The sequence below is a fragment of the Pteropus medius genome, unplaced genomic scaffold, assembly GCF_902729225.1.
Source record: "Pteropus medius unplaced genomic scaffold, Ma_sr-lr_union100, whole genome shotgun sequence".
Lineage (NCBI taxonomy): Eukaryota > Metazoa > Chordata > Mammalia > Chiroptera > Pteropodidae > Pteropus > Pteropus medius.
In genome coordinates this window covers 4,445,802-4,471,784 of record NW_024345479.1, presented here as the reverse complement: position 1 = coordinate 4,471,784, position 25,983 = coordinate 4,445,802, and the positions used below count along the sequence as shown (strand labels likewise).

General features: G+C 46.3%; 1 protein-coding gene across 3 annotated transcripts in view; it reads right to left on the bottom strand.

Moving 5' to 3' along the window:
• Positions 1–25,360, bottom strand: part of IGF2BP1 (insulin like growth factor 2 mRNA binding protein 1) — a 35,782-nt gene extending 10,422 nt beyond the window's left edge. Inside the window, exons 1-4 of one of the 3 annotated variants that reach the window (XM_039873765.1) lie at positions 24,776–25,360; positions 23,578–23,638; positions 2,700–2,748; positions 2,127–2,178 (exon numbers count right to left, since the gene is read on the bottom strand). In XM_039873765.1, the coding sequence (XP_039729699.1) occupies positions 2,127–2,178; positions 2,700–2,748; positions 23,578–23,638; positions 24,776–24,950 (337 nt within the window). In that variant the 5' untranslated portion in view covers positions 24,951–25,360. Of the gene's footprint in view, positions 1–79; positions 1,805–2,126; positions 2,179–2,699; positions 2,749–23,577; positions 23,639–24,775 lie in introns of those variants that run through there. The other 2 variants (XM_039873764.1, XM_039873766.1) reach the window with 2 other exon arrangements.
• Between the last annotated feature and the right edge of the window lie 623 nt (positions 25,361–25,983).

Here is a 25,983-nt window from a genome sequence, read left to right as displayed (position 1 = left end):
TTTCCTTGCGTGTCTTTCTTTGATTTCCCTACCCAGCCCCCAAGAGAGCTGAGTATACAAAAGGATGTAGTCAACATACCAGCGGTCAGGCAGCAGGTCAGTCGCCCAGCCAGCATGCGCATGCCCACACAACAGCCTGATACATTTACCCTTGGAAAGTTAAACTAGTTAAAAATCAACACACTGAGATTAGCAATTTATAGAAGTAAACATCCCAAGAAATGTCTCTAAGGATATGTCTGAAGAGACTCGGGAAACACTCAAATCCATTTTAGAGGCCTAAGTATCCTCAAGGATACATTAATCAAATGTACGAGTATTATGACCTAGCTAAAAGGGTTGACGAGAGTGGCTGCTATGGAGTCTGGGGAGGGGGAGAATATGTCTGCATCTTTTCCAGGGGAAAAGGATTTCCTGGCTGAGTATTCCAAGCAGCTTGACCATGGAAACGCACACATCGGGGCATCATAAATTCATGGCACCAGCCCTTATTCCTATCACACTCTTCATAAGCAGCCTTTTGATTTTCACTTGATCATCATCTACTCTTTTCCTACAGGGAGGAGATTGGGTTGGACATTAAAATTCTTCTTTTAAATTAATAAAAATAACCTTCTGTTGTATGCATCATCGTCCTGTGATTTGACAGCCTGCTCAATGCTGGGGTGGAGGACATGGACAAAAATCAAGCCTCTGCCCCCACAACATTGAAGATAAGGCCCTTGGCCACAAAACCTCAACCAGACCACTCTTAACCTTTCCAGCCTTCATCAGTAGAGCTCTGCCACCTCAGTGCTGAAGAAGATTCTGTAAAAATAATGTTCTAGTTAAATGAAAATACAGTAGTAAATGAAACCGCTGCCTTCGTGGAGCTTACATTCTAGTAGAGGGAGGCAAAATAAGCTTAATAAATAAGCAAATTCTAAAGAATATTAGAAGAGACTTTGCTTAGAAAGTTACATTTGAACAAACCTGAAGACTCTCTATTATCCAACAAAATGACACTTTTCCCATTCTGTTCTCCCCAGACAGCGGGTATTCCCTCCAGAATCAGTGTGTTAAAGCTCCCTGCTCCAGCCCTGGAGAGACTACTGCTAGACCTCCCCCTGAGGCTCAGCATGTATTCCCAAACCACTGCTCAATCTTGCTCTCGTTTTGGGTTTGTCCAGGAGTAACAGTCATTAGTCTAAGCTGTCAACAGTACCGGGCAATGGTTATCAGTGCATCCAGTTGTGTCCTGGCATTTATGATAAAAGGCAAGCTGTAGGATTAGAGCGGGAGAAAACCTGTGTGATTGACTCAGCACTTTACCTTCATGTAGGCAAATATTTTAATCATTTATGATTTATAGCTTGCCCTTTACACAAAGAATTTAAATATTTAAATCCTGACTAAGTGATTATCTAAGTTTCCCAAAGATCTACAGACTCAAGTATATCTATCTTGTCTACCCTAATGTCCAATCTATATCACTCCATTTTATTTTAGCCCATTTCCTCTGAAAAGTCCTCATTTTCTTCTTGTAATCTTAAGCTATGAAGAAACCTCAAAAATCATAGCAAACAAAAATCATAGCAAATCATGGTCTAGAATTCCTTTTTATTGTTTCTCCTTCTGCGGACTCACTCTTGATTTTGCCTGCCCATCAATGTGTACTAAAGTAAATAAATCCTCTGCTTTTTTTTTTATTGACCAAAGACATGTAGCTGACAATCAGAGCTTTCAACTGAAGACAGACAACTGGTTGATTACTATAGCCAAAAACAAAGAATATATAGAGAAGCTTTTAAAGTAAAAGGGCTGCAGACTTACTCGGGCTGAATGCAGTTTTCCTCCTTAAACTATTTCTAAAATCTTAGGATCTCTACCTTGGTTGACCCCTGGGAGCCCATGTGGAGAATGAAGGACTCTGTTCACGTCTCTCATTAAACAGAGGAGAAACCTGTTCTAAGATAAGCAGCAGAGCCTAAGCTGGGACCACACGTCCAAGACTCCATACCACATTTTGCCTGTCTGTCTGTCTTCTTTTGGTATGCCAGGTAGAAATGCTCATGGAAAAATGAGGAAGATCAGAAACCCCAAAGTCCTCCACTCCCACCTCATCACCTCTGTCTGCTCACTCTTACCTTGCTCACAGTTCTCTACTGTTCCATACTGAGCAAGCAGGCTATCCAGGACCTAGGAGGAACATGGAAAAGGAAGGAGGCTACTCTGAGCATCCCAGGAACTATCACGAGACCAGCCACTGGACACCCCACACCCCAAAGCACTGGAGCACAGGCAGAGAGCCTCAGGTGGGGACTGAGCATTACCAACTGTTCATCTGGCCCTTTCTGGAATACTTATGCTGGTGGTGACCTGTCGTAGTATCTTTGCAGAAATGTACTTAAGTTCAAAAAGACATTTAAGAGGCTTTTTGGAGGCAGGTTAACTTTTCCCTAAGTTTGGGGCTTAGGAAACAACACCCTTTCCACCTCTATGTAATGCTTTTCAGTACAGGGAGAAAATCCCAAAGGACTAATATTGATAGTCCTGGGTTAAGGACGAGACCCTATCAACCTCCTTTCAGCATCCCTGGCCTGGCCCCAAACCACCAGCGGACCTACCTCCCCAGTCATCCCTGCCAACTCAGGCTGGCCCAGACTTACACTCCAGTCCCCACCACCCTGAGCCACTGAGAGTTGCCCCCCATCACTTACTTCCCATCGAAGCTGAGGTGGAATATTTCGAATCTGAATCTTCCGGCTCCTGAAATGAGAGGGAACAAGATTAGTGACAGCTCTAAATACTTTAGGGGACTGTGACCTTGCAGTTTTTAATCCTTGTCCCAGTCTTTATCTCCCTACCTTCCACAATGACAAAGTCTTAGAGCCTAAGAATGATCAACTTTGGGAAAGCCGATTTGGTGTAGGGGTGTCCTCGCTTTAAGGAACCAAAATTATCAGTGCTACCACAGACAGGAAAACCAAAGTCAGATGCCCTGAGCCCTAGAGTAACAGAATTCCCTAAAAATCACATCCGCTTTGTTTGTCTTCCCTTAGTTTTCTCACTAGAGAAACTTTTATTCAGTAGCCATCTATTACCACCCACTATGTTTCAGGCACGAAGACTACAAAGCTACATAAGACATCATTCATTAGTGTGATACCCATTTAATTGATGCCTACTTCATGCTGGACTTTGTTCTAGATGCTGTGTCCCCAGCAATAAACAACAGAAAGTGCCTGGCCTCAAGGTGCTCAATTTACTGGGGAAACATATATGCAAACAAACTACAGCAGGATAATAGTGCAGCAGTTAAGTGCTTTGTGCAGGTGTGGATTTAAACCTTCATTCCACTTACTAGCACTGATCTTTAAAAGATTATTTAACTTCTTTGAGGCTCCGTTTCTTCCTTTGTAAAACAGGGATAATACCTATTCAAGGGGTGGTGTATAAAGTAACGTTAGATAATATTATAAAGAGCTTAGCAAAGTACTTAGAGTAAGTACTTAAAGTATAATCATAGATGCAAATACTAAGGTGAGAGTAATTAACACAGGTAACCCAGCATCCTGATCACCGCCTTCCTTCCCTGCTCCCAGTTAACTACACTTTTTTCTTCCCATTTTTAAAATTCCTCTTAAAAATGTAATTTTCGCTGAGGAAGGTTTGTAGGTTAAAAGTTGACTCCCAGAGAAACTGGTTACCACCCAAATCGATGCCCTAATCGCTGGTTACCACCCAAATCGATGCCCTAAAGCATTTTTATTGACTTGTCTGTATTGGTCAATTGTCCTTATGTCTTTGCCTATCCCTCATCACAAAAATCTTCATTCAGGGACACAGTCCAACAAAACTCTACAAGCATGAGGAAAAACTGGACTAGGAAGCAAGAAAGTCCAGTTCTGGCCCTTAAACTGCTCCTGATTGGGTGTTCGCCTGACTCAGCCACTTCTGCGGCAGCCGCTGTCTCCCTACGCAATGGGGATCATGTCAGTTCCTGCCAAGCCAGGAGAAAGGGGTATTGAAAACATACGGAACCAAGGGAATGGATGCTAAGCTCTAACTATAAATGTTTCAATCTTGGATGTCCGAGGCCAGCTCACAGATTTCACCCCCAAGACCTCAAGTGTCTTCAGCTATAAAATGGACATGAAAGCGTCTCTAAGTCCCTTCTAGCTAGGTGGCTCTGGGTATGGAAAGTCACTGATGAACTATATTAAGAAAATCTCTTTCAGGGATAAAAAAACAACTTAGGGGGATAGGAAAATAAGTTTTGAAGAGAATCTATGTCTATAGCTCTCTACTTTGGTTGGTTTGTGAACCTGAAGGAAGGTGATCAGACAACACATTAGGACAAAAGGCTAAGGATCAGAGAAACAAGTCCAATTTCAGGTCCTCGGGTCCCACACCAGGCTACCTTCTTGTGATTCAATTCACTGGCCAACAGGGAGGCCAGGGCACCTGCCTTCGTGAGGGATTTCTCGTACGAATCCCTTGGTGACAAACTGGATGGAGAGTCAATCCAGAACCCCTCACAATGAAAAGTCAAATTGCTGGAGAACTGAGAAAAAAATAATTATGCCATTGGAAGAACACTGGTCCAGCTTGACACCAATGACAGAGGTGGCCCAAGCCCATGCCTTCCCTCAAGGGGCGTCTTCTGGATGAGGAGCAGAGAAGGGAGGGGGCTGCCAGCCGGGAAGCGAGGCGTTCAAGCCAATCAGGGCCTAAAGCAACCCCAGCTCAGGAGCTCAGTGTGACAAGCGCTCTTTCAAGATGGCCCCTTAGTATCATCTCAGGTCAAAGATCAAAAAATACCCTCCTCCTTCAAACTCCTCGCCTTAAAGCTTTCTGTTCAGGGTGGGGAGGAGATGGGGTGGTGAAATCAAATCTCTGTTCGGGATGTTAATCCATATCCTGAAAGCAATGGCAGTCTGGAATGTGTGGAATGTTCCAGGAGAAGGAGGGGGAGGAGGGCAGGGCCACCCAACCAATGAAAGAAAAGACATCCTGTAGCCCTCCCCCAGGCCCCTTCAGGCCTCCAAGCCCCCTTTCAGCAAAGCCCCCAACCCTGACAAAAACACTTCAGTAGCTATGAAGAACCTTTGTCTTTTTAAGCCCTTGGCCTGGTTTCTATGAAGTACGATGGTTTCTATACCTAGTTTCGATCAAGACCAAAGCACATGGGGCACTGGAGGGAACTGTATGCGAACTATACCAAGTACACGCCTTCCCTGGGTCCCCGAGTCCCTCCCTGGGTAACTCGTTCACTCTACAAACATTTACAGAAGGCTCATTGTGTGCTAGGTGAGGGAAGTGTGCTGAGGGCCGGGGGCACCCAGATGGAAGCTAAGAACACCTTGACCAGTTACATCTTTGCTCAGTACCTTAGTTTCCTTCCGTGGAAAACTGACAGGGCTTTTGTGATAAAACTTCAAGCAGGGTTCTCATTCCCTGAGCCCAGGCCCCAGGAGCACGGAGGTGTCCAGACAAGCATGGGAAGAGGCAGGTGGACAGGCAGGGCTGACAACGAGAAGCTTGGAGTGATAGTACAATAGACTTCTGCACTGGTAGGGAACTAGTGGGAAATACCACAGCCTAGAGTCTCACCCCCCACGCCCCCACCTCCCTATGACAACTAAAAGGACCCACTCCAGCACCCCTCACAATGAAAAGTCAAAAGTATTGGAAGTGGATGAGCTTCCAATACAGTCGAACAATGTCTTTGCCTTACAGGTAATAGGGCACTATACTGAGCAGGGGCTGGGGTGCCTAAACCCCAAGATCCATTGTTCGAAAACGAGGCAAGAGAACTCCTAGAGGTTCGGGAACCACCATCCCAGAGCTGATAAACCTGTTGAGTGAAAGAATGAAGCCGCAAGCCCCGGGCAATGCAATAGTTGCAGCCTAATTATTTCCTAGGTGCCAACACTGTAGCTTCTGACCTCTCTGCCTGCCCTGACCTGCAGGGCAGTTGCCAGACCGAGGCAGCTCCCCAGATACAGAGCAACCACAGGGGACCTACTTCTCTGACGCAAGAGACAAGCAGGGGGCATGAAGGCCACAGGGACCAAGTGACCATTCTTCTCTAGCCCAGGGGAGATTCCAGAAGAGACCAGAGGGAAACAGCATCAGTGCAATAGCATAAAGAGTTAAGTAGGAAAATAAAATTCAAGAAGCACAGAATCCGGGCACTTGGAAGTATAGTTGGGAGTTCTCCCTGGGCAGGAAGCTCTTGTTCTTTTCAGCTTTTCAGAGAATTGTCACTAACACACTGAAAGGGAAGGAAAATGGGTCAATTAGGGAAGAGCCTAATATTTGAGGATTGCTTACCAGATGCCAGGCTGAGATTCAGCACCTCCTACAAGCCTCTCATTACCCACATTTGGCTCCATTTTACACATCAGGTTCCTGAGATTGGGAGGTTGAGTATCTTTGCCAAGTCACACAGCCACTAAGAGGCAGAACCAGGACTTGAACCCAAAGCCCGTCTGGTTCCAGGCTCTTAGCAGTGCTCCCAGTGCTGCCTTTTTGATGGCATAAAGACAAAAGGCCTTTGCCAAAATATAGCCATTAGGCTAGAGAAGAAATTTAAAATATTCAGAGTTCACACACCATAGTGAACAGAGGAACTGCTGAGTGGTGCTACTCTCCCAGAAATCAAAACATCCCACCTCTAAGACCCCTTAAGTTAGTAACTTCTTTTTCCAACAGATTCCATAGCTGACAAGTGGTTCGATGGCACATTCAGCACTGTCTACTTGTTTCGTAACAACTTTTTTTTTAAATCATAGTGATTTTTAAGTTCTTACATTTTAGAAATACATGCTGAAATAGTTGCAGATGAAATGATGAATTGCTTTTCTATTGTTTGGTGCTGGGCATGGGCGCTGTGCTACAGTGCAGAGCCTGCTTCAAAATCATCAGGGGATGGGGAGACAAATGAAAACATTAGATTTAAGTCGGTATTTTTTAAAGCTAGGTGATGGGGTTCATTACATTATCCTCTTCACTATTTTATGCTTACTTTTTTCCATAATAAAAAGGGATTTGGGAGGCGGGAAGAGTATTTTATGTCAGCTGGGGGCAGAAAGAGTATGGGCTTGGGGTCCAGCGGATGCACAGATGGGACCCTTCTCGCAATGCACACTGCAACAGTGACTCGAGGTCTCCAGGAGGGGTGGGGAGGCTAAAAACTGCTCCAGGGGCTGTTCTTTTTCTAATCCTTTGCAAACAAACGTGCTCCTTCCTCTTTCTACCCCAATCCCTTTGGGGAGGGTGCCATCTTCAATCACGCAGATGGCCTCACCCCTCCCTAGAGGGAGTTCCTTTGAACCAAGGTAGGGCAAGCCAGTTGAAGGTGGGGAGGAAGGAGCAGTAAGAGGTTTTGGAAATCTTGTTAAAACTTGGGGCCCCAACCCCCAGAGGCCCCTCTCGTGAGTCAAACCTGGACTTTCATCTCTGCCAAAGAACTAGGATTAAACTGGGATCTCCAGATTAGAGCCTCTACCTCTACTCCTCCCCCAGACTAGCAGGCTGTGTGGCCTCGGGCAAGTCAAGCCTTCAACTCTCTGGACCTCAGTTTCTTACAACTGGGAGACAAGGATAAGGAGTAGTTGATTTTACAAGATCTTGCGTCTTCAGACTGGGATCAACCCTGTCCACCTACATTCTTAATTAGAGGGATTTTCTGTGCCCTGATGGTCTAAGTAAGTGGTTCTTAACCTTTCTTTTGGTTCATATTAGTAAACGAGATGAAAGAACACTCTCCCCCAGAAAAAATGCATTTTGCACACAACTTCAAAATTTGGGGGATTAATAAAGGTTTTGGGATCCAGCCATAAATCCAAAGTTAAGACACCTTCCCACAGATCTACATTCAATTTTATCCCCAATGTCTTCACTCAAGCCTGCAACTGTGACAGGAAGCAACGAACCCAAGACAAGCAGAAAAGCTTGACTAGGGGATGGGGTTGGGGTTGCTGCTCAGATATTGGAAATGAGTAAGCAACTAAGATGGTTCAAACGGGCAGAAGCACATCTTGCTCACTTAATTCTAATCAGTGGTCAAGAAGCTCCTTGCCACGACTTTTCTTAAAGGACGCTAGAGTCCTTCATTCCACAGGTTTCCTTGGCACTCTATTATGCCCTGGGCTTGTGCTGGTCACACGACAGTAGCCACCAGTCACTGTGGTTACTGAGCACTTGAATTGTGGCTACTGCAACTCAGGAACTGAATTACAATTTTGTTTAATTTTAAATGTTTGTATAACTTTTTCATCCACAAACTTTATGAAATCTAAAAACAGATCAATGGCTTTCACTGGGATGGGCTCTCTCAGTGTAAAATAACATACACCAAATCCCTAAAGAGTGCCCTGCCAAAAAGCAAAATATCTCATTAATTGTTTATCCTGATTGCATGTTGAACAATCTTTTAACTTTTAAATTAATTTTTCAATTAATCTTTTACATTAATTCTCCTTTTCTTCTTTTTTAATGGGGCTCTTAGAAAATCTACACTTACACACGTGGCTCTCACTGCATTTCTACCGTTTGGTGCTGGGTATGGGCACGGTGCTGCAGCGCAGAGCCTGGAGCGAGAAACACAGGCATGCCTCTCCTGCTCTCATGGAGTTTATAGTCCAGCAGTTTAGTCTGGGATGGGAGAAAGGAATGAATGAACAGGGTTAAGAGGCATGGAGGTAGGCTGTCTACTGCATCCCTTCAGAAGTGGGTGATCCCGCCAACTCAACAAGAGAGTCCCATGTGGCTGACATTGGAGTAGAAGCACCCTCCCAAAGCTGGCTCCCTTCCCAGTTGTTTTTCCCAGCTGGAAGTCACACATAAAAGATGTCCTAACGTGCCAACCACTGCCTTTCCCATAAGATCACCGCTAACCTAGTCTTTCCTCTCCTTCCTGCCTCCTTATCCCTATAGCATGGAAAGGTGGGGGCCAGGGGGGGAGTAATTGTCCAGGAAAGCTTCTGAAGGGGCGGACCTGGCACGCTCCGGGCATGGCAATAGCTGAGAAAGGAGGAAGGGCTGGAGAGGGGAGGAGGAGCTGGCCCAATGCCCAGGGCTCTGTGCCAGGCTGATCCAGAGGCAGGGCAGCCAGACAGGGGGGGCAGAAGGGCGGGCGGGCAGGTGGGTTGTCAAGTGAGTTGATGGGCAGGGTAGGAGCTGCTAGAAAGGAACTCACAAACCTAGTGGAAGCTGCGGGACCAGACAAAGCAGATGCCACCACCAAGGAGAATGGCAGAGTGTAGGAGTGGACTTGAATTCCACTACTGGAATCTACCTGTAGTTCTGTGAACATAGTCTTTTAAATGTATGTGGCACACATGCACTGTCCCATGTGTGCGCCAACTCCTGTGCTAATGTTGCGGAAAAGCAGGGAGGAAAAACAAAGTCTACAGAAGACGACTCTAGGCTGAACCTGATGATCTCCTCTCATTTGGAGGGCTTTTGTACCATATTTAACATGCTCCTGGCCTACCTTGATTCAGGAAAAAAGAGATCACTAAGCTTCTTACATCACCAAGGAGAGTCAGTCAGTCAGTCTCTCTCCTGGCACTAGGAAGTTCCAGTTGAAGGAGATAAGATTCATACAATGAAGCAGGAGAGGTGTACACACACACTCCGAGCCTTGAGAGGGTCCTAAACAGTCACCCTCATTCTATAGATGGAGAAACTGAGGCTCAAGGAAAGGGAAGAGTCTAGGTAACTTTGAGGTAGGACTAAAATTCAACTCTCCTCCCAAACTGGTGGTTTACGTTCATCTCACCAAACCTCACTACCTTCTCTCTGACAAGAAGTGTTAACACAGCAGAAGTCTGAACAGCCCCGATGTCAGCAGCAGGAAAAATGCCCATATTCTGTATGGCTAAGTGCGTGCCAACTGGCTTTTACTGCATGCGGCTCTAATTTGGGCACAGGATTTAACTTGCAGAAAAGCTAACTACACTATAATACGGCTGGATGACTGTCAGAGAGATTTGTTAGCAGGATAAAGGGTACTCACCGAAAATTCGATCTTGCAAATTTTCATATAGGTTTGGGACGGGCAAGGAACAACAGTGTGACAAGGAGTGAGAAGGTGCTAACTAGCATTAAAGAGCAAGCAAACCTCAAAGATGAATACTTCGCTTATTTCACTCATCTTGGAAATAAATAGTTTGACAAGAGAGTCCACTTTTTTTTTTTTTTTTTGCCCATCTGGGCAGCGCCAGAGGAAGCCAAAACAGAAGCTCTGAGTCAGTGGAGCTCTTTCCAGACAAATTCCAAGTCTGCCTGGGCCAGCTAGCTTCCACCTCCTCCCTCCATGGTGCTCTCTCTGCCCAGAATCTCGTTCTTTCACCTGAGCAGGAGCTGGCCGCATGAGCCCTCCAGTGTGAAGTGGGGGGGAAAAGAGAATCTGGGGAGTAGGGAGTTGGAGAAAAGAAAGCACAAGCATAAACCTAACTTGTGGGGACAAGTGGAAAAGAGGTGACCAAATCTGAGCAGTGCAGCCTCCCTGGTGCTTCATCAGTGGTTGCCACTGCTCACCATCCTTCTCAGGCTGGCAGTGGGAAGTCTTTGAGGATCTTCCCTGGGGGTGGGGGAGGTTAATGGCTCTAACTGAGAGAAAGGAGGAGGAGAACTAGAAGGACCATTTCCTATCCCAACCTCACCAGAGATGTTGATTTAGCGCTCACCCCCGCTCCATGTCAGCATCTCTCCAAAAAGCCTAACACCAAAAGGTCTAGTACTCTGCGGCCCAGAGACCTGGCTGAGGATGGAGCTGGCACTCGGTGGAAAGCATCATGGGGCATGCCTGAGAAATGGAGAAAGGTCAAAGCGTCTCCTCAGGAGGGAACAGCAAGCTGGGATAGCCCAGCTGAAGACAAGGATTTTGAGGTGCAGCTCTCAGAAGCAAAGGAAAGGAAACAAGACCAGCCTCAAGAGAAATCAACTCACAATTCTGCAACGCACAATTCTGCACTGAGAAAAAGACTCTGGGAGTTAGAGTAATTCTTGGAATCTAAGGTTCCCTGGGAAAGGATGAGAATGTATCTCAGTATAAATTTAAAAATAATAATGTATCCTATTAGTGGAAAGGAGCTCTGGCCCTGTCCCTCCAACATGAGGTTAACAACCTCAAGAGATTCATCATCTGCACTCCGGCTGCCAAAGACCTGTTGGTGGTCAGAAACTTCAGGAAGCTGGTGTTTGTTTCTTCCTAGTGGGGTAGTTCTTCATCAGAACTCCTCTGACAGGGATTTCCATCCCCAGTGCTGCCCTGGCGTAGGGCAGGAGCTTAATGCCCTCTCCATACAGGTCTTTCTCTCCCCAGTCCAGGGATCCTGTCCGGGAGGACTAATGGCGCCTTCCAACTTCCAAGATGGTTCGCAGCCACCCCTGGCCAGGAGCAGGGGGCAAGGCTCCTAACAGCCAAGAGGACCAAAGGCGGCGAGCGCAGCTTTCATTGTGGGAGGCCAGTGGAAAGCGGGAGCAGGCAGGGCAACTGAGGAGAAAGAGAGGTGCCTGGGAAGGGCGGCAGCAGCTGAGGGTGGGGGAGGGCTGCAGCAGCTGGGGGGGAGGAGGGGAGTCCTCATGAACGGGCAATTGAGAAGGTCTGAGCAGCTGAGCGGCCGGGCTGGCGTCCGTGGGCCGCCCCTTCCCCCAGCCCCTCTCACCTAACCCGGGAAAGCTGAGCGCTCACCCTCCCAGCCCAGCCGCTGGGTGGGCGAGTCGGCAGCATATAGGGAAGGAAAGAGAGGATGTCACTGGGGCGCCCCCTCTGCTGCGGGGCTCTGCCAGTCTAGAATGTTCTGCCGCCAGAACCCCCTTGGTACCCCGACTCGCTCTGAGAGGGTCCCGCCCGGCCCAGGACGCCCTCGGCTACCCGCACAGGACCCGGAGGGGGAGGGGACGCGCACAGGGGGCTGCCGAGTGGGGGTGGGGACCAGGACTTTGCCCTTTGTCTCTCTCTCCAGAGCCACCAGCCGAAACCCGACCCCATCAGCGAGCCAGGCAGCCAGCGAGGGGCAGGCTCCCCCTCCGGGGTCCTTTAGTAAATCCAGACCCGACCTCCCTGTGGTCAGGGCTGTGACTGAGGTGGTCCTGTGGGGGAGGGGGCTTCCCGCCTGCAAACAGGCCTGCAAGCATTTAAGTGGGAATCGGTTGGGGGTAGGGGGCTGGAAGTGGGGCCGCAGAAGCTTGGAGGGGAGAAAATGGCCCGGGAGGCGGCATTCCTTAGAGACCTCGGCTGGGCTGCGGGAGGAGGCAGGACTGGCCCGGGAGGCCTCCCACCGAGAAGGCAGGAACTGAGGCCTGGGAGTGGGCTGAGCTGGGCTGGGCTGGGCTAGGCTGGGGGCACGGAACCAAGAAGACTTCAAGGCCTGGAGAGAAAAGAACCTCCTCTCCCAGGACATTCTGGGAGCCTCCACAGCAAAGTTATATCGAAGAAGTCATACTCACCCCCACGCAGAGTAGAGCATTTGTCTGGGGGGGAGGGGGGTGTGAAAAGTACTTTATCTGCCCTTTTGAGGTGTCATCAATTAACAATATTCTTATTAATAACTCACATTTGCACAATACTTTAGAGTTTACAAAGTACTTCTTTACAACCACATTCTCTTATGAACCTAGAACAAGAGGTCGATTTGAGCTCTAAACCACAGAAGATCGGGAATACTTTATTTCCATTCTGCAGATCAAAACGCAGGCAGAGAGGAGTTAAGTGACTTAGCTCAAGGTGACACTAGCCGGCAAATGTTACTACACCATGAAGCCTGCGCCTGCTTATCAGGGAAGAAAAGGTAACTGGGTTCTTGCTCCTCAAAAACATGTATGAACTATGAATTATGATTCTGTAGGAATGTAACAAAGGTCAACTCTTTGTCCCTTCCTGCGAGGAGGAGGAGGGATGAGAAGGGAAGCGTCTCTGCCCTTCCCCCTAACCTCCCATTTTCCCCAGGGTTGAACCCGAACAAAAGAAGTGGGGAGGTGGGGATCAGCCAAAGGCTTGAGCCCTGGTGCCTACCAGAAGTGCCAAAGAATGGAGGTTCATACAACTCAAAATACTTAACCAACTTGATGAGGAATGGAGTGAGGCCCAGCAAAAGACGCTGACCCCAGGATCCTACGGTTTACGTATCTGGGGAAAGGACAGGCTGAGACAGACACCTGAATTGTAACCCCACTCAAGTCCTCCACTTTGTTCGGCTCCCCCTCCATGGGTTATTTCCTTCTGAGTAGAATATTCCCATTTCCCATTTTAGCTTCCTAGACTAGGGAAGAATTTTCTCAGTTTTCTTCAACTACTCAAGATTGTCACAAAACATATTTCAACAAAAGCTGGGGGGGGATAAAGAAACAAAAAAGATTGCCTGAAAATCCCAAAAGTGGGAGGAAAATACAATGCAAAGCAGGTATGAAACACCTGGGGCAGAAGGAGGTTCACACCAGGGAGAAATTAACTTTAGGTATGTTTTTATTTGCTAAGCTAATGCTCTCCCCACAAAAAAAAAAGCTCAAGATAAGACTACTCCTCTGAGTATTAGAGGATCACCCTGTAAGAGAGCTCGGCCTTGGAGGTAGAAAGGCCTCGGTTTGAATCCTAACACTACTACTTATTTAAGGTATGACCTTGGTTGACTATGTTACTTTAACCACTCAAAGCTTCAGTTCCTTCTTCTGTAGAATTATGATATAATACCTGCAGAGCTCTTATGAGGATTCACTGAAGTAACAGTGACTAGCTCTGAGTGGATAGATACTCAATAAATGTTCCCTGTAATTATAAAAGGAACTCATCTTCTGACCCTCGTCACATGGCACAGTGCTCAGGAGCAAATAAGATGTTCAATAAGGGAAATAAACAGAGACATCTGCCCTACCTACCTGAGGGCCGCTCCCCTCTGGCATGCCATCCCTCCCTTCTGGATAAATTGTCTTCCCACAAATACCTCCCTATCAGCTCGCGATGCTCTCCTTAATCCAAGCCTCTATTTTTTCTGCCCATCCTCCAAAATACAGCTTAGCTCAAAGCCTCCCTCCTCTATTTTAGTTCCTGAGGTTGTATGTCTCTCATTTTACCATGGTCTCTTGGCCTCCGCAGTCCCACAGCTTTTCCTGGATCCAAAGTAAAAATACTGAGGGCGGGGATCTTATCTTTTACCTCTTTTGTGTGGCTCCCTCTCTCGACCCCTATGTATCCCTTCTCAACCCTGAAAAAGACCCAATAATGCTAAATAAAAACCCAGTAAGTAATTAAAATTTACAGGAGAGGGATCAGGCAGACTCCCATTTCATATAGGATGAAGAGGTGACGACCATGTAGGAAAAAGCAAAACTAGCAATGATTTAAGAATAGCAGCGAGGTGTGGGGGGAGGTATTGTTTAATAGGCACAAGAATTTCAGCCTTGCAAGATGAAGCGTTCTGGAGACGGATGGAGGTGATGGCTGCACAACAGTGTGACCGTTCCTAATACCACGAACCGTACACTTAGAAATGGTTACGATAGTAAATGTTATACGTATTTTTACCACATTAAAGGTAATTTTTTTTAAATACCAAGGATAAAATGAAAAATTTTAAAGCCCCTGGAGAAAAATCATCTCAATTTCCTTCAATCTCCACCATAAGACCAATGACTTCCCCTTACTCCTCATTGTAGTTCTAGCACCTGACAGAGGGCATGTCATGCAGTAGTAGACTCCGAATATAAAAATAAATGGGTGAATGGATGCATGCAATCTATGCAGCAATATGCAAGCTATCACAGAACGCCAAACCATCTTGTTAAATATTTCCCGACATGGAATTTAGTTGTAAAGATACTATAAAAATCACCGCCCCCCCCCCCATCACCGCCCCCCCCCCCAAAAAAATGTTTTTAATGACTGATTGGCAATGTCCCCACACGAACACCCAAGCTAAAGTAGCTATCATGGGATGTTTTGAAGAGGTGAGCAAAGAAGCCTGGGCCTAGACAGGCATCATTGCTCTTCTAGTTAGAATTTCAAAGGAGACTACTCATTTCAGATGGTCAGAGAGGGGCAAGGATAGGAAAGTGAAAGAAAGATTACGTCACAGAGATAAGTGAGGTTTGTAAAGATCATTTTATTCCACCTCCTGTCTACCCCCAGCTTCTTCTGGACAGGTATCACTCTACCCTATTCTAAAAAGCCAGCATCAGCAGCTTGAATCAAATGGTAATAAACTTAGGGAGAAAAACCCTCTAGATAAAATAACTTGTCAGGTAGATCTTCTTTTACATGAAATAAAAAGTTGCTAGAGTGGACACTCTTCAAGAGGAGAGAAGAAAATATTCTTCTGAACCCTGCTGCCTCCCTAACCAACATCCTATTATGTCTAGTCCTTGCTCAGAACATACTGGCTGCAGCCACCAACAGCCATGTCTGTGAAGGATCATCTTTGCCCTTTAATTTAGAGTTGTGTCTCCAAATCCTGCCAAAGCAACTGCTCTCTATTACAGTTGGACTGCTCCTCCCAAGCAACTTAGAGACCTGGAGGAGGAGGAAGTAGAATAAATATTTCTAACTCTGAATAGACATCCTCAACAAGTTTACTCCACCCAACTGCCCCCACTTTGGTTCCTGTCTCCCCTCATTTTCTCCTTCTCCGAGTACCCAATGGAAAGCTGACAAGCCTCAAGCAATCCCAAATGCCACTCCAGAAAAGAGGCAACACGCATCATTCCATATGAACAAATTGTAAAACTCTTTATATTAACTGATTAAAGTCACAAGCCTGTTAAATGGCCAAAAACCACATCCGATTAGAAGTCCTTCCCCTCCCCACCCCACTTAAGAAAAGGTTCAATCCTCCTTCTCTAGACTGAGATGTCAAAAGGGGTTGTGGGTATGTGTGTGTATATATGTGTGCACCCTTTGGGCAAGGAGTGCTGAAGAGAGGAAGTGGACATGAAGGTGGGTTCTGAACACATCTTTGGGGACCATTTCCGATCCAAGGGACCAGGGGAAGAGGCCACCGTGGCTTTGCCCCTACCCCCAACAAGGGAATAGGGAACAATGTATGCAGTCACTTCATGGGCATCCAGGGATCTCCAACTCCTGAATGCCTGTTTTGTCAGCTTACCAAGAGCAGAACATTAAGACAAACACGCCCATCACCCAGCTAAAGGGGAGAACTGCTCCCATTTCTTTCTCCCTCAGACTCCCAAGAAGACTGACACAGTCCCCCTTCACCCTGAATTCTTACACCTATCTCATCTGCAGAATTAGGGTGGTTCTCCTCTCACTGATATCCCTACTCTCTATATATGAACCTCTGACAGTAGCCCCAAACTGCAAAATCTCAGCAGTAGGCCCAGCTTAGGGCATCAACAATAGAATATGTGGCCCATTCCCCTAAGGAACAATCAGTAGCACTCCCACCGTGTTTGCCCCATCCTTTTGTCTGGGAGAGATGTAGCATACAGGTAGTTATCGAAGCACCCTACACACAAATCTCCTTCACTATGCCTATCCATCATTGTTTCATACCAAATGCATGCCAAATTCACATAAGGATACTCTCTACTTACTCTTTCATATATCTGCTAAGCTTCAATACACAGTCCAAAAACAGAAGGCAGAGAGGTCCATATCTAAAACAAATAATAATAGCTAATGTGCAATAGCAGCAGTTTACAGTACAGAAATTGAGGCTAAAAGAGGTTAAGTAACTTTTCCAGTTTCCCAATCATTGCCTGACTCCAAAGCTCTTGTTTTTAAACACTGAACTCTCCTGGGAGACCTTTCCTCCATACTCCTGTAGAGGACTGAGTGAGGGACCTAAGGCAGGTCATGAGACTCAGACCTAATGGAGCTTCCCTCCCTTCTCGAGCCTCAAGAATTCTGAATGATTCCTGAAGAATTCTGAGTCCTCTCTACTCCTGTTGCCAAAGAACTCCCACAACCTTTACATATAACAATTTTTAAAAATTTCTGAAATCTCTGATTTCGCCTCTTCAAGATTCTAACTATAGCCAATCAACTATATTAAACTACCCAGTCAAATCTCAGAGTTAATATTTTCCATTTCGAGTGACCAAAACATCTGAAGAATTAATTTTTTAACTGAAACTAACTCAAAATGAATAAAAATCGAAGTTTCCCTAACTCTCTTTTCCTAAGGAAATGTTACAAGGACTGAATAGACATGGCAGAAAGAGAAAATGGAGATCCTCTACTTCTCCTGCCTAATCTCTAAGAGAGATTTCCTCCACAACGCTCCCCTAAACGATAAGCAAAATTCTCACCCATTCTGATAGGTACCTTATATGCCTTTAGCCACCAAAATGGCATTTGTGTAATAATCAGACGTGTCCTGAGGGGTCTTGAAAATATCTGGACAATCCAGTCAAAAATTCTTTTAATCATCCAGCTGTTTGCTCTGTTTCACTCAAAAGCAGTTTATTGATAGTTAGCCATGCTCTACTCTCTGTCACACGACCAGAACATCTAATCCTGGAAGCCTGGACTTCTGCAACAGGACCCCATCTCTGTGGTGTTTGTTCTGTATACAGTTACATTTCAGTGTTTTGCAATCAGGTTTTCTCCAACTATATTAAAATGTTGAGGTCCAGACCTACTTTTATCCCTGTGATTTACCCATAATCCACACACATTTTATTTCAGCAGTTTGTGATTAGTGTGAAAGCTTGTTCAAGCCTGTTGTTCTTTCGTTCCTCACTATTCATTGCAAACCTACTGTGCTGCGACAGTAAGAAGCGGGTCTTCCAAAGCTGACTGGTTCTGCTTTTTCAATACTAGGATGACCCCTTTCACCCGCTAAAAAGTACATAGTCTCCTCTGAACAAAATCTGTGGGAATATTCAAGTTCTTCCACTACAATGGAGTTAGCATACTGGAGACTGAACATCTATCTACCTGCCAGCACCGCCTCCTTGCGATGGTGTGGCACTCTCATCACAGATGTCCTCCTGGATGATCATTTTCCAGCCAAATAAAACTTTTATCAATAACCAAAGATGCACGCACTTTCTCAAGTCCATGTTTTTTTTGAGGAGACACCTGTCTTACTTTGTTTTGACAAGCATTTTAAAAGGTGTGAGCATGGAGAGGAAATGTGCTCAGCACAGGTGGAAATAATGTGCAAATTTTATATTAACGTGGAGCCCAACATGGGCTGACGCCAAGAAAGATCTTCGAAGCCTAGCCAGTAGCTTCCTGGAGGACCTACTGTCTATCTTTTGCAATCCCCCATAGAGCCTCTTGTTACTATTACTCTCTTTGTTATTGTTTCAGTCAGTCTTTACCACATGGAGACAGTCTATTTTCTAAAGATTACAGATTACTTGTCACTGTTGCCTCTTCAAGTTTCTAAGGGCCATGGCCAAAGGGCCTCAGGTACTGAGAAAGGGCAAGAGCTCTAGGCACCTCCATTTTCTCTCCACCTCTCTCATCCTCTTTTTTTTCCCCTTACCCACTCTCTTCCTCTCTCCTCTGCCTTTTCATTTCACATTTACCCACCGGCCTTTTACTTTTGCCTTAGGATGGAAAGGTCTTAAGACAGCCGGCTGGAAAGGTCTGTGCCCTGCTGATGGGGAACTCTCCACGTGGGCGGGGTTGGGGACGTGGGGGCTCTAGGGCTAGGGCGGAGGTCGTTTGCAGGAGGGGCCGCAGCCTTGGATCTCGGGTACCCTAGGAAAGGAAGCCCCACTCGGAGACCCAGGCCTGAGGATGTTCCCGGGCAGGGGCTTGTTCAAAGGAGGAAGGCGGGGGCCCCAGCCAAAGCGGGCAGAGATTGCGAGGCTGGGGCTCTGGCGGGCGGGGAAGGTTAGGGCAGCCGGGCCGGCTCTCCAGGAAGAGCCTCCAGAGCCGCCGCTGCGACTTTCTCTGCTTTTTGAAAAGGAGAAGGGAAGGCAGGCAAGTCTGAAAGCAAAAATAGCCTTGCCCTCCGCTGAAACTACCGCCCGTTTTCTAAACCTGATGTCTGCGACCCCCTCTCTCCCGTGGGTCGCTGTGCGCCTCCAGCCGCTTCTCTTTAAAAGGGAAGCGGGAAATCCACCCCAACCCCCATCTTCCCCCCACCCCACCCCACCGCCACCCCGCACCCCCCGTCTGGACTTCCAACCCAGGACTAACTCGTCTGATTTCTCCAGTCTCCCCTGCTGCTTTTTCCCCCTCTTTTTCTCTTCTTAACACTCCCATCCCAAAATCTAGGCTGTACTTTATGGAAGGCATTAGCCACATTTTAAGAATCATTGAAGAGGATGAGGGAGAGAGAACAAGGCTGAATTTAAATTCTGAAAGCCGGCAGAATGTCTGTTCTTCCAACGCCTTTGGTTCATACATTTATTCTAATAACATCACCACTACTGCCACCCTACACACAAAAAACAACAGAGGTATAACCAGTACATACCTCTTCAACAGAAATCCCTGAACTTCGACAAAAAGCACTTGGTGGTCCCCCCCTTTTCGCTCAACTAAACCAGATCTAAATATTTTTAACGTTTTAAAATTGTATACTCACTAGCCCATCTCAATGGTATCTTTGTCAAGTGGCTGTTACACATTAAAGTCTGGAATAAATAAATTCAAAATAAGCCTTAAAAGTACCCAAACACAAAATAGATTCAAATGACATATATTTAGGTAATTTAAGAAGATTAGACTCTCAGACCTTTGAATAAAAATTCTTCCAATGGCTAATATCATATATTTATCTCTAAAACATAAATAATTATAAGAATGTTTTGCTCTTTTTTCACCAAAAGCTGTGCCATTAAAACTTTACATATGGAACTATACTTTGAATGAATTAGTGATGGGAATTACAAATTCTTCCCCTTCTTTAAAGTTCTCCATCTGAGAAACCAATGGAGTAAAATTTCTTCTACTTTGAGTCAGAAAATAAAGGGTTCCGAAAACCTACAATTCTTCCAAAAGATAGTCAGATATCACTGTCCTTAGTAAAGGTCTTGAAATACTGAGCACTAATGTGACAAGGATTTCTCTAGCAGTGAAGAAAACTTAAATTATGAATTTGTAAAGCTTACTTTCTAGGTGGAAATTAAAATTGGGGAGAGTGAATTGATTTCCACGTTTCCTCCAACTAGTGCAAAAAATTTTAAGAATCAACCATTTTTTAACTTAAAGCCCCAAAACTAACCAATATTCATTAAAAAAAAAAAAACTTCTTTACTAAAAGTGTCATAAACTGTTTCTACTTTAAACTTACTTGTTGAATACTTAACTTGTTGAAAGATACATCTGACAACTACAATCACTAAAGCAAGCCTGACAGTCTTCCTACTATAGTACTTTTTTCTCCTTTGTTGTTTTTTCAGACATTCCCTTATTTCTTAACCACTCTTATAATTCATATTCAGCCCATAAAGAACAATTTTCTCTAAAAGCATACCCATTTCTGAAGGCAAAATTTTTTTGCTTGTTTTGAAAACATTTAGTGATCCAATTATTTCAGAACCTCCACAAATCACTTAAAAATAGTTTTGCTTTTTATAAGGCATCTTTTACAGAGGTTTTTAAAGCAGCTAACTTTAGAAATTAAACTGTAAAATCAGAATGTTTGAACACTTTCTCTTTTGAGAGTTCTTAAACTTAGAAGGCTATGTTGGAAATTTAAGGTAAAGTGTTAGCCCATCTCATTTTAAGACAAGAGAAAAGAACCACCATTAACTTGTCTAAGGAAATCAGGTCTTGAACCTGAATACATTTCACCAAGAAATGTATTCTTGGTGGTACGTCTCTTTCATTTTTTTTTTAACAGCAACACCTTTTATTTTGATGACACCAGTTGACAGTAAGTATGCTATCTTTAGGTCACATTCCTCTAGAAAAAGGCATACACAGTGGCAAATGAAACAAAAGTTTAATTCCCTTAAAAAGCAAGTCATTTCCCAAAATAAACAAGACTCACTAAGATGGTATCTCTTTACCTTAACTACTTTTATGCCTCTCAAAACAAAACATATACAAACCCTCTTCACAACTGTTTTTAAAATGCTTTTGGTTTTACTCCTTTGTCCCAATATTTGACAGTGAATATATACAAAATCTCAACAGAAAGCTGAAATTGTTGACCAAAATTCCAACACTGTTTAAGAGGGGGTTTGAGAAGGTGCTCTCAGAAAAATTTAATGCCACTCATTTAAAAAATTCAAATTTTCAGTTTAAATTCATAATGTTCAGTCTCTTGGGCTCTTAAAAAGGTACAAATTACATTTATCAAATAGATACAAAGTTAGGACAAAACATACTAATTCTTCAAAATCAGGGTTGCTCAGGTTAACTGTGATAATATCTTTTGTTTGACTGCCCCCTCTAAAAACAAAAACGAGTACCATTTAGCTTGTTAGGTTTTTATGAATTTCTTAGAAACATGTAAAGTTGTAATTTATTTGGAAATGATTGTATCAAGAAGTTCTCTTTCATTTTAATCAGTGAAAACAGAAGAGCACATATACACAAAATACATATGCACAGTTCATTTTGCTTAAAATATTAGTCATAATTAACTAGTTCCTGTTCTATAGATCCATGAGATTGAAAAGTCCAGCTGAGAAAACTTTTCAGACAGACTAAAAACACATACCACAATATGCTTCCCCAAAGAACACAAAATGATAGAGCATACTGACTTCACGAAAACAAACTTTCTTTTTTTAATCCCAAAACTTCAAAAATTGATTCATTCTAGAAAAATGAAGTGCCTTTTCACCACCACCCCAAAAAAATAAAACACAACTGACTCAATGTTTGTGCTCAAAAATTATTTCAGGAAGGGAAGAACGCACAAAAGATCAAATTTAATGTAGGTGTGGAAAGGCAGATTTTGTACTCACTCTTCTCACAAACCCCACCCCTTCCCAACTCAAAAGAGCTCTCAGTAATGCATTTTGGAGGGAACAAGAAGGAGCCTAAAAATGGCTTGAAACCAACCAGATGGCTTAGGAGAAAAGATCCATAAATATAGAGCACCATGAAAATTAAAATATAAATGTTTTGGGTTCCATTTCATCACATTTAGCTATTTTTCTTGCTTTTCACTACATTCTCTTTAAAAATTAAACCATGCTGAAGAGCAAAAAAAAAAAAAATTCCTACGTATTTTGGAATTCTAGTTATTTTGGATATTTCTCATCAACATGTTTCAAACACTCAGCTTTCGGTTCAAATGTCCACAACCTTCTCAATAAATCTACTGGTGTCAAGTGTATGTTTTTCTCTAATTCCCATCTCCAGGAAATGCTTCCAAATAATAAATAAGACTTTTTTTCTTCCTTCCGATTTGATTGCCTCTTTACCCTAACTCTAATCGCCTTTCCAATAACAGAGTATTTCAAGCACTGGAGGTTAAATCACAAGCTCTGTAAACATAGTTACAAGCCATATTGATCATCTATAGATACAACAGTTCCAAGTTATTTAAATATCTCAAGCTAAAATACTGAACAGATTTTTCCTCCTGTTAAACTTTCTAGATCCTCTTAACCACCTCCAAAAAAGCACAGCCACCCACCTCCACCTTCCCATGCTAAAAGACCTGGGATTATCCTGAAAAGCAGTAAGTTTCCAGTTGAAATGAGGGGAGAAGGGAAGTGAGATAATCAAAGACTTACTGGGGGCTGCAATATGAGAAAACTGCACTGTCAACATGTTTAAAGTCAGATTTCAGAATGCAGAAAGACTCTACCCTTATACTTCCCAGCCAGAGTTCAGTGAAAGATTTAAAATGCACCATGAATCAGATTTAGGGATAACATGACAGAGGTACCCCACTTTGCTGAAGTGAGGATAGAAAGGTACTAGGTCACACACACACACACTCATGGAGAGAGTTCTAGACCCTCCAAAGAGCCCCAGCTCACAGCCTGAACACAAAGCTCTCACCCCAGATGGTCCCTTTATAACAATGGACTGAAAAAGCAAGGGTGGGGGGCGGGGGACTCCGAAAGGAGAGTACAGCCAAAGCGTTTTCTTTGCAAAATCCAGTTGGGATTTCAGGACAGACATGTAACGTGAAAGACTAGGGATAGGGGTCTAAGAAAAAACTAATGTCCTACCCTGTTGCAGAAATATAAATGAAGCACACTCATAAGAGAATTCTTTTAGGATCAGGAACTCATTTCATTTCCCTTAGGGAGTCAAAAGGTGCCCCCCACCATTCACTTAAGAATTACCGTGAGGGAAGGATGAGGGGGGAAAAAAAAAACAACAGAAAATGAGGCCTGCTAGGAAGTTGCAAAAAAGTCCATGAGTCTAAACTCTTCAAGATTTTTCGCTTCCCCAGAAAAATGGCCCCACGCACCTTGAAAAACTCCACAGGCTTCTTCCCTATTTTTTTCGTTTACTTCTCCAAGTAACATCGACCCACCCCAGCCCCAGCTTATTATTTTTTTTACAAGCTGTAAACCACCCATTACAAGATCTTAGCCAATCTTCCCTCCCTGCCCCCAACATCCGGAGTTGGGGTGGGAAGGCCAGTAATGGGTTTCTTCCATTGGAGACACTTATGGACCCCTGAACACAGCCTCTCAGCGCCCACGGGCTCTCCCCGCCCGCCCCAGAGAAGAGCTCTTTCCTACCTTTGTTTTTTGGGCACCGAATGTTCAATCTCTAGGCGTTTTCCTTGCAGTTCTACTTTCCCTAAAGATTCCAAAAAAAAAAGGACAATATAAGCGCTCGAACAGGGGTGGGGGGCAGGAAAAGGAAAGAGAAAGACATGAGTAATTCAGGAGTTACTGGGATGTAAGACCTTCCTAGGAATCCAGGCAGTGGGTTCCGCAGCCGGATGCGAAGTGATCGCTCTGAGAATAGTGGAGTCTAGATTCATTATTGTTGTTTTCTTAATTTTTGTTTTCTCCTGTTCTCACTGAGGCTAGCTTAAGTCATGGTTCGCTCCGGGAAACCGATTAGGGAAGAGTGCGAGGATGTCCGTTGGGTCGGGCTGCCTACACGGCTCCCAGATGTGGGGAGAAGGGGCCGAGAAAGAGCCCCCGTTTCTCCCTAAATGTGTTGGGGTGGGGTGCAGAACGAAACTTTATTTTTCCGTAGAGCCAGGGAGGAGGGCTTCGGTGGCGGGGCAGTCACCTGTCGGGCTGGTGGGGAGGCGAGGTCCTGGGGGAGCGGAACGGGGTCGGCAGAGAGGGTCCCCAGCGGCCCCGGCGCGCGCCTCCCGGCCCAGCCTCGCGTCTCGGGAAGCAGCATGGCGACCCGCCGCCGCCGCGCCACCCGCTCACGCCCCACTTTCAAATCAAAATGGCTCAAGCCCCAGGCCTTGGGCGGGAGGCGGGACCCCCGCTCTCCAGTCCTGCCCGAGGGCTGCAGTCCCCACGGAAACCCGGGAGGTCGCAAAGAGAGCGAGGCCTCTTGCCCGCCTGGGAAGGCCTACGGCGGAAGGGGAGCTAAGGGTGCTAATAGGGTGGGGTTGGGGGGCGTCCAGCCTCGGATGGGGATGGGCCGACGTGGAAATAACGCCCAGACGGGGGCGCCTCAGGCGCCTGCCACTGGGGCCCTGCAACATTAGGGTGGGGGTGAGGGGACGGCCTACTAAAACCTACGGGGCTGGGAGAAAGGGGCGAGAATACCCCGAATGTTTCCGCGCAGGGGTAGGGATTGGGGGTGGGGTGGGGGTGTCCTTGGAGGTGGGTGGAGGGTGGGTCCCGAAGCCAAGCCCCGCAGGCCCGTGGGAGAGCAGAGTTGGCGGGCAAGGAGAGCGAGGCGCAGGTCTCCGTTGTTTGGGGATTTCGTCGTGGTTTCTCGGGGAGGTGGGCGCACTCTTACCGGAGAAAGTTTCGATGGCCTTCATCGCCCAGTGCTCGTCGGGGCAGTCCACGAAGGCATAACCGGACTTGACCAAGAACTGGCCGCTGTAGGAGATCTTGTGCTCTGCAAACACTTTCTCCAAGTCGGCGGGGGTCACGCTCTCGTTGAGATTGCCGATGTAAAGCTTGTTCATGGTGGCGGGCTCCGGGCGGGACGCGGTCCCTGGCAAGGCCGAGCGAGCGGGCGGGCGCGGGCGGCGAGCCTCCTAGGCCGAGACGCGGACGGGCAGGCGGCCGGCGGCGGCAGCCGCAAACTTTCTTTGCACCCCACCCCTGAAGTTGTCCGGAGCCCGGGACGCGGAGGGCGGCCAGAGGGCGCGCAGAGGTCACAGAGGAGTTCGGGGAGGCCCAGGAGAAGTGCCCGCGGGGCGCTGGGAGGCTGACGACGCGGCGCTGCTCCTTCCCTCTGTCCGAAACCCCTCCGAGCGGGCTGGTGTGTCACGTTTCTCCGCGGCCGCCCTGGCGCCGCCTCTAAATAAAATCGACTTGAAAAAAAATGGAGCGGAAAAAAAAAAAAAGGCGAAGCCACGTGGTGAAAGCCCCCACCCACCCTGCAGGGGAAGACCCCCGACGCCTCCAGGCCCTTTGGCCCTCCAGCCCGGCCCAGCCCACCAATCTCCCGCCAGGATGGGTGGGGGGGACACCCAATTGACCCCCCGAGCCAACTGGGCGGGTGGGGGCTGTGTTCCCGTGGCTCCACTTGCCCCCTCCTTCTTTTCAAGAATCTGGCCCCTAGGGAGGCGCCCCGCCCCCACCCATCCCCCTACCCGAGCCCTAGCTGGGGGAGGGTGGTCGGGCCCAGGATCTACCACCTCTTTATGGGTAAAATGTACGGTTATCTTTCATTCGTGCGGTGGGTGGGGTGAGTTTGCCCACCCTACCCCGGTTAACTGCTAGCGGCTGACAGGAGGGGACGGCGGAGACAGACAAAGAGAAGCCGAGGACTCTGGGGTCTTCAAGAGGGGTCGCGCGAGCCGGCGACTTAGAAAGAAAGGCGCCTTTTCCCTTGATTTTTAAGTGGGGGGTCTCGGCTTTTCCTGCTCCAGCCCCGGGAGACCCCCTCGCCTCCGGGAATCCAGGACCGAGGGGCCCTGCGAGCGCGGGACCCGGAGGCTGGGAACACGGGGGGTCGCGATTGGGAATGAGGGATCGCAGGAAATCAGGTTT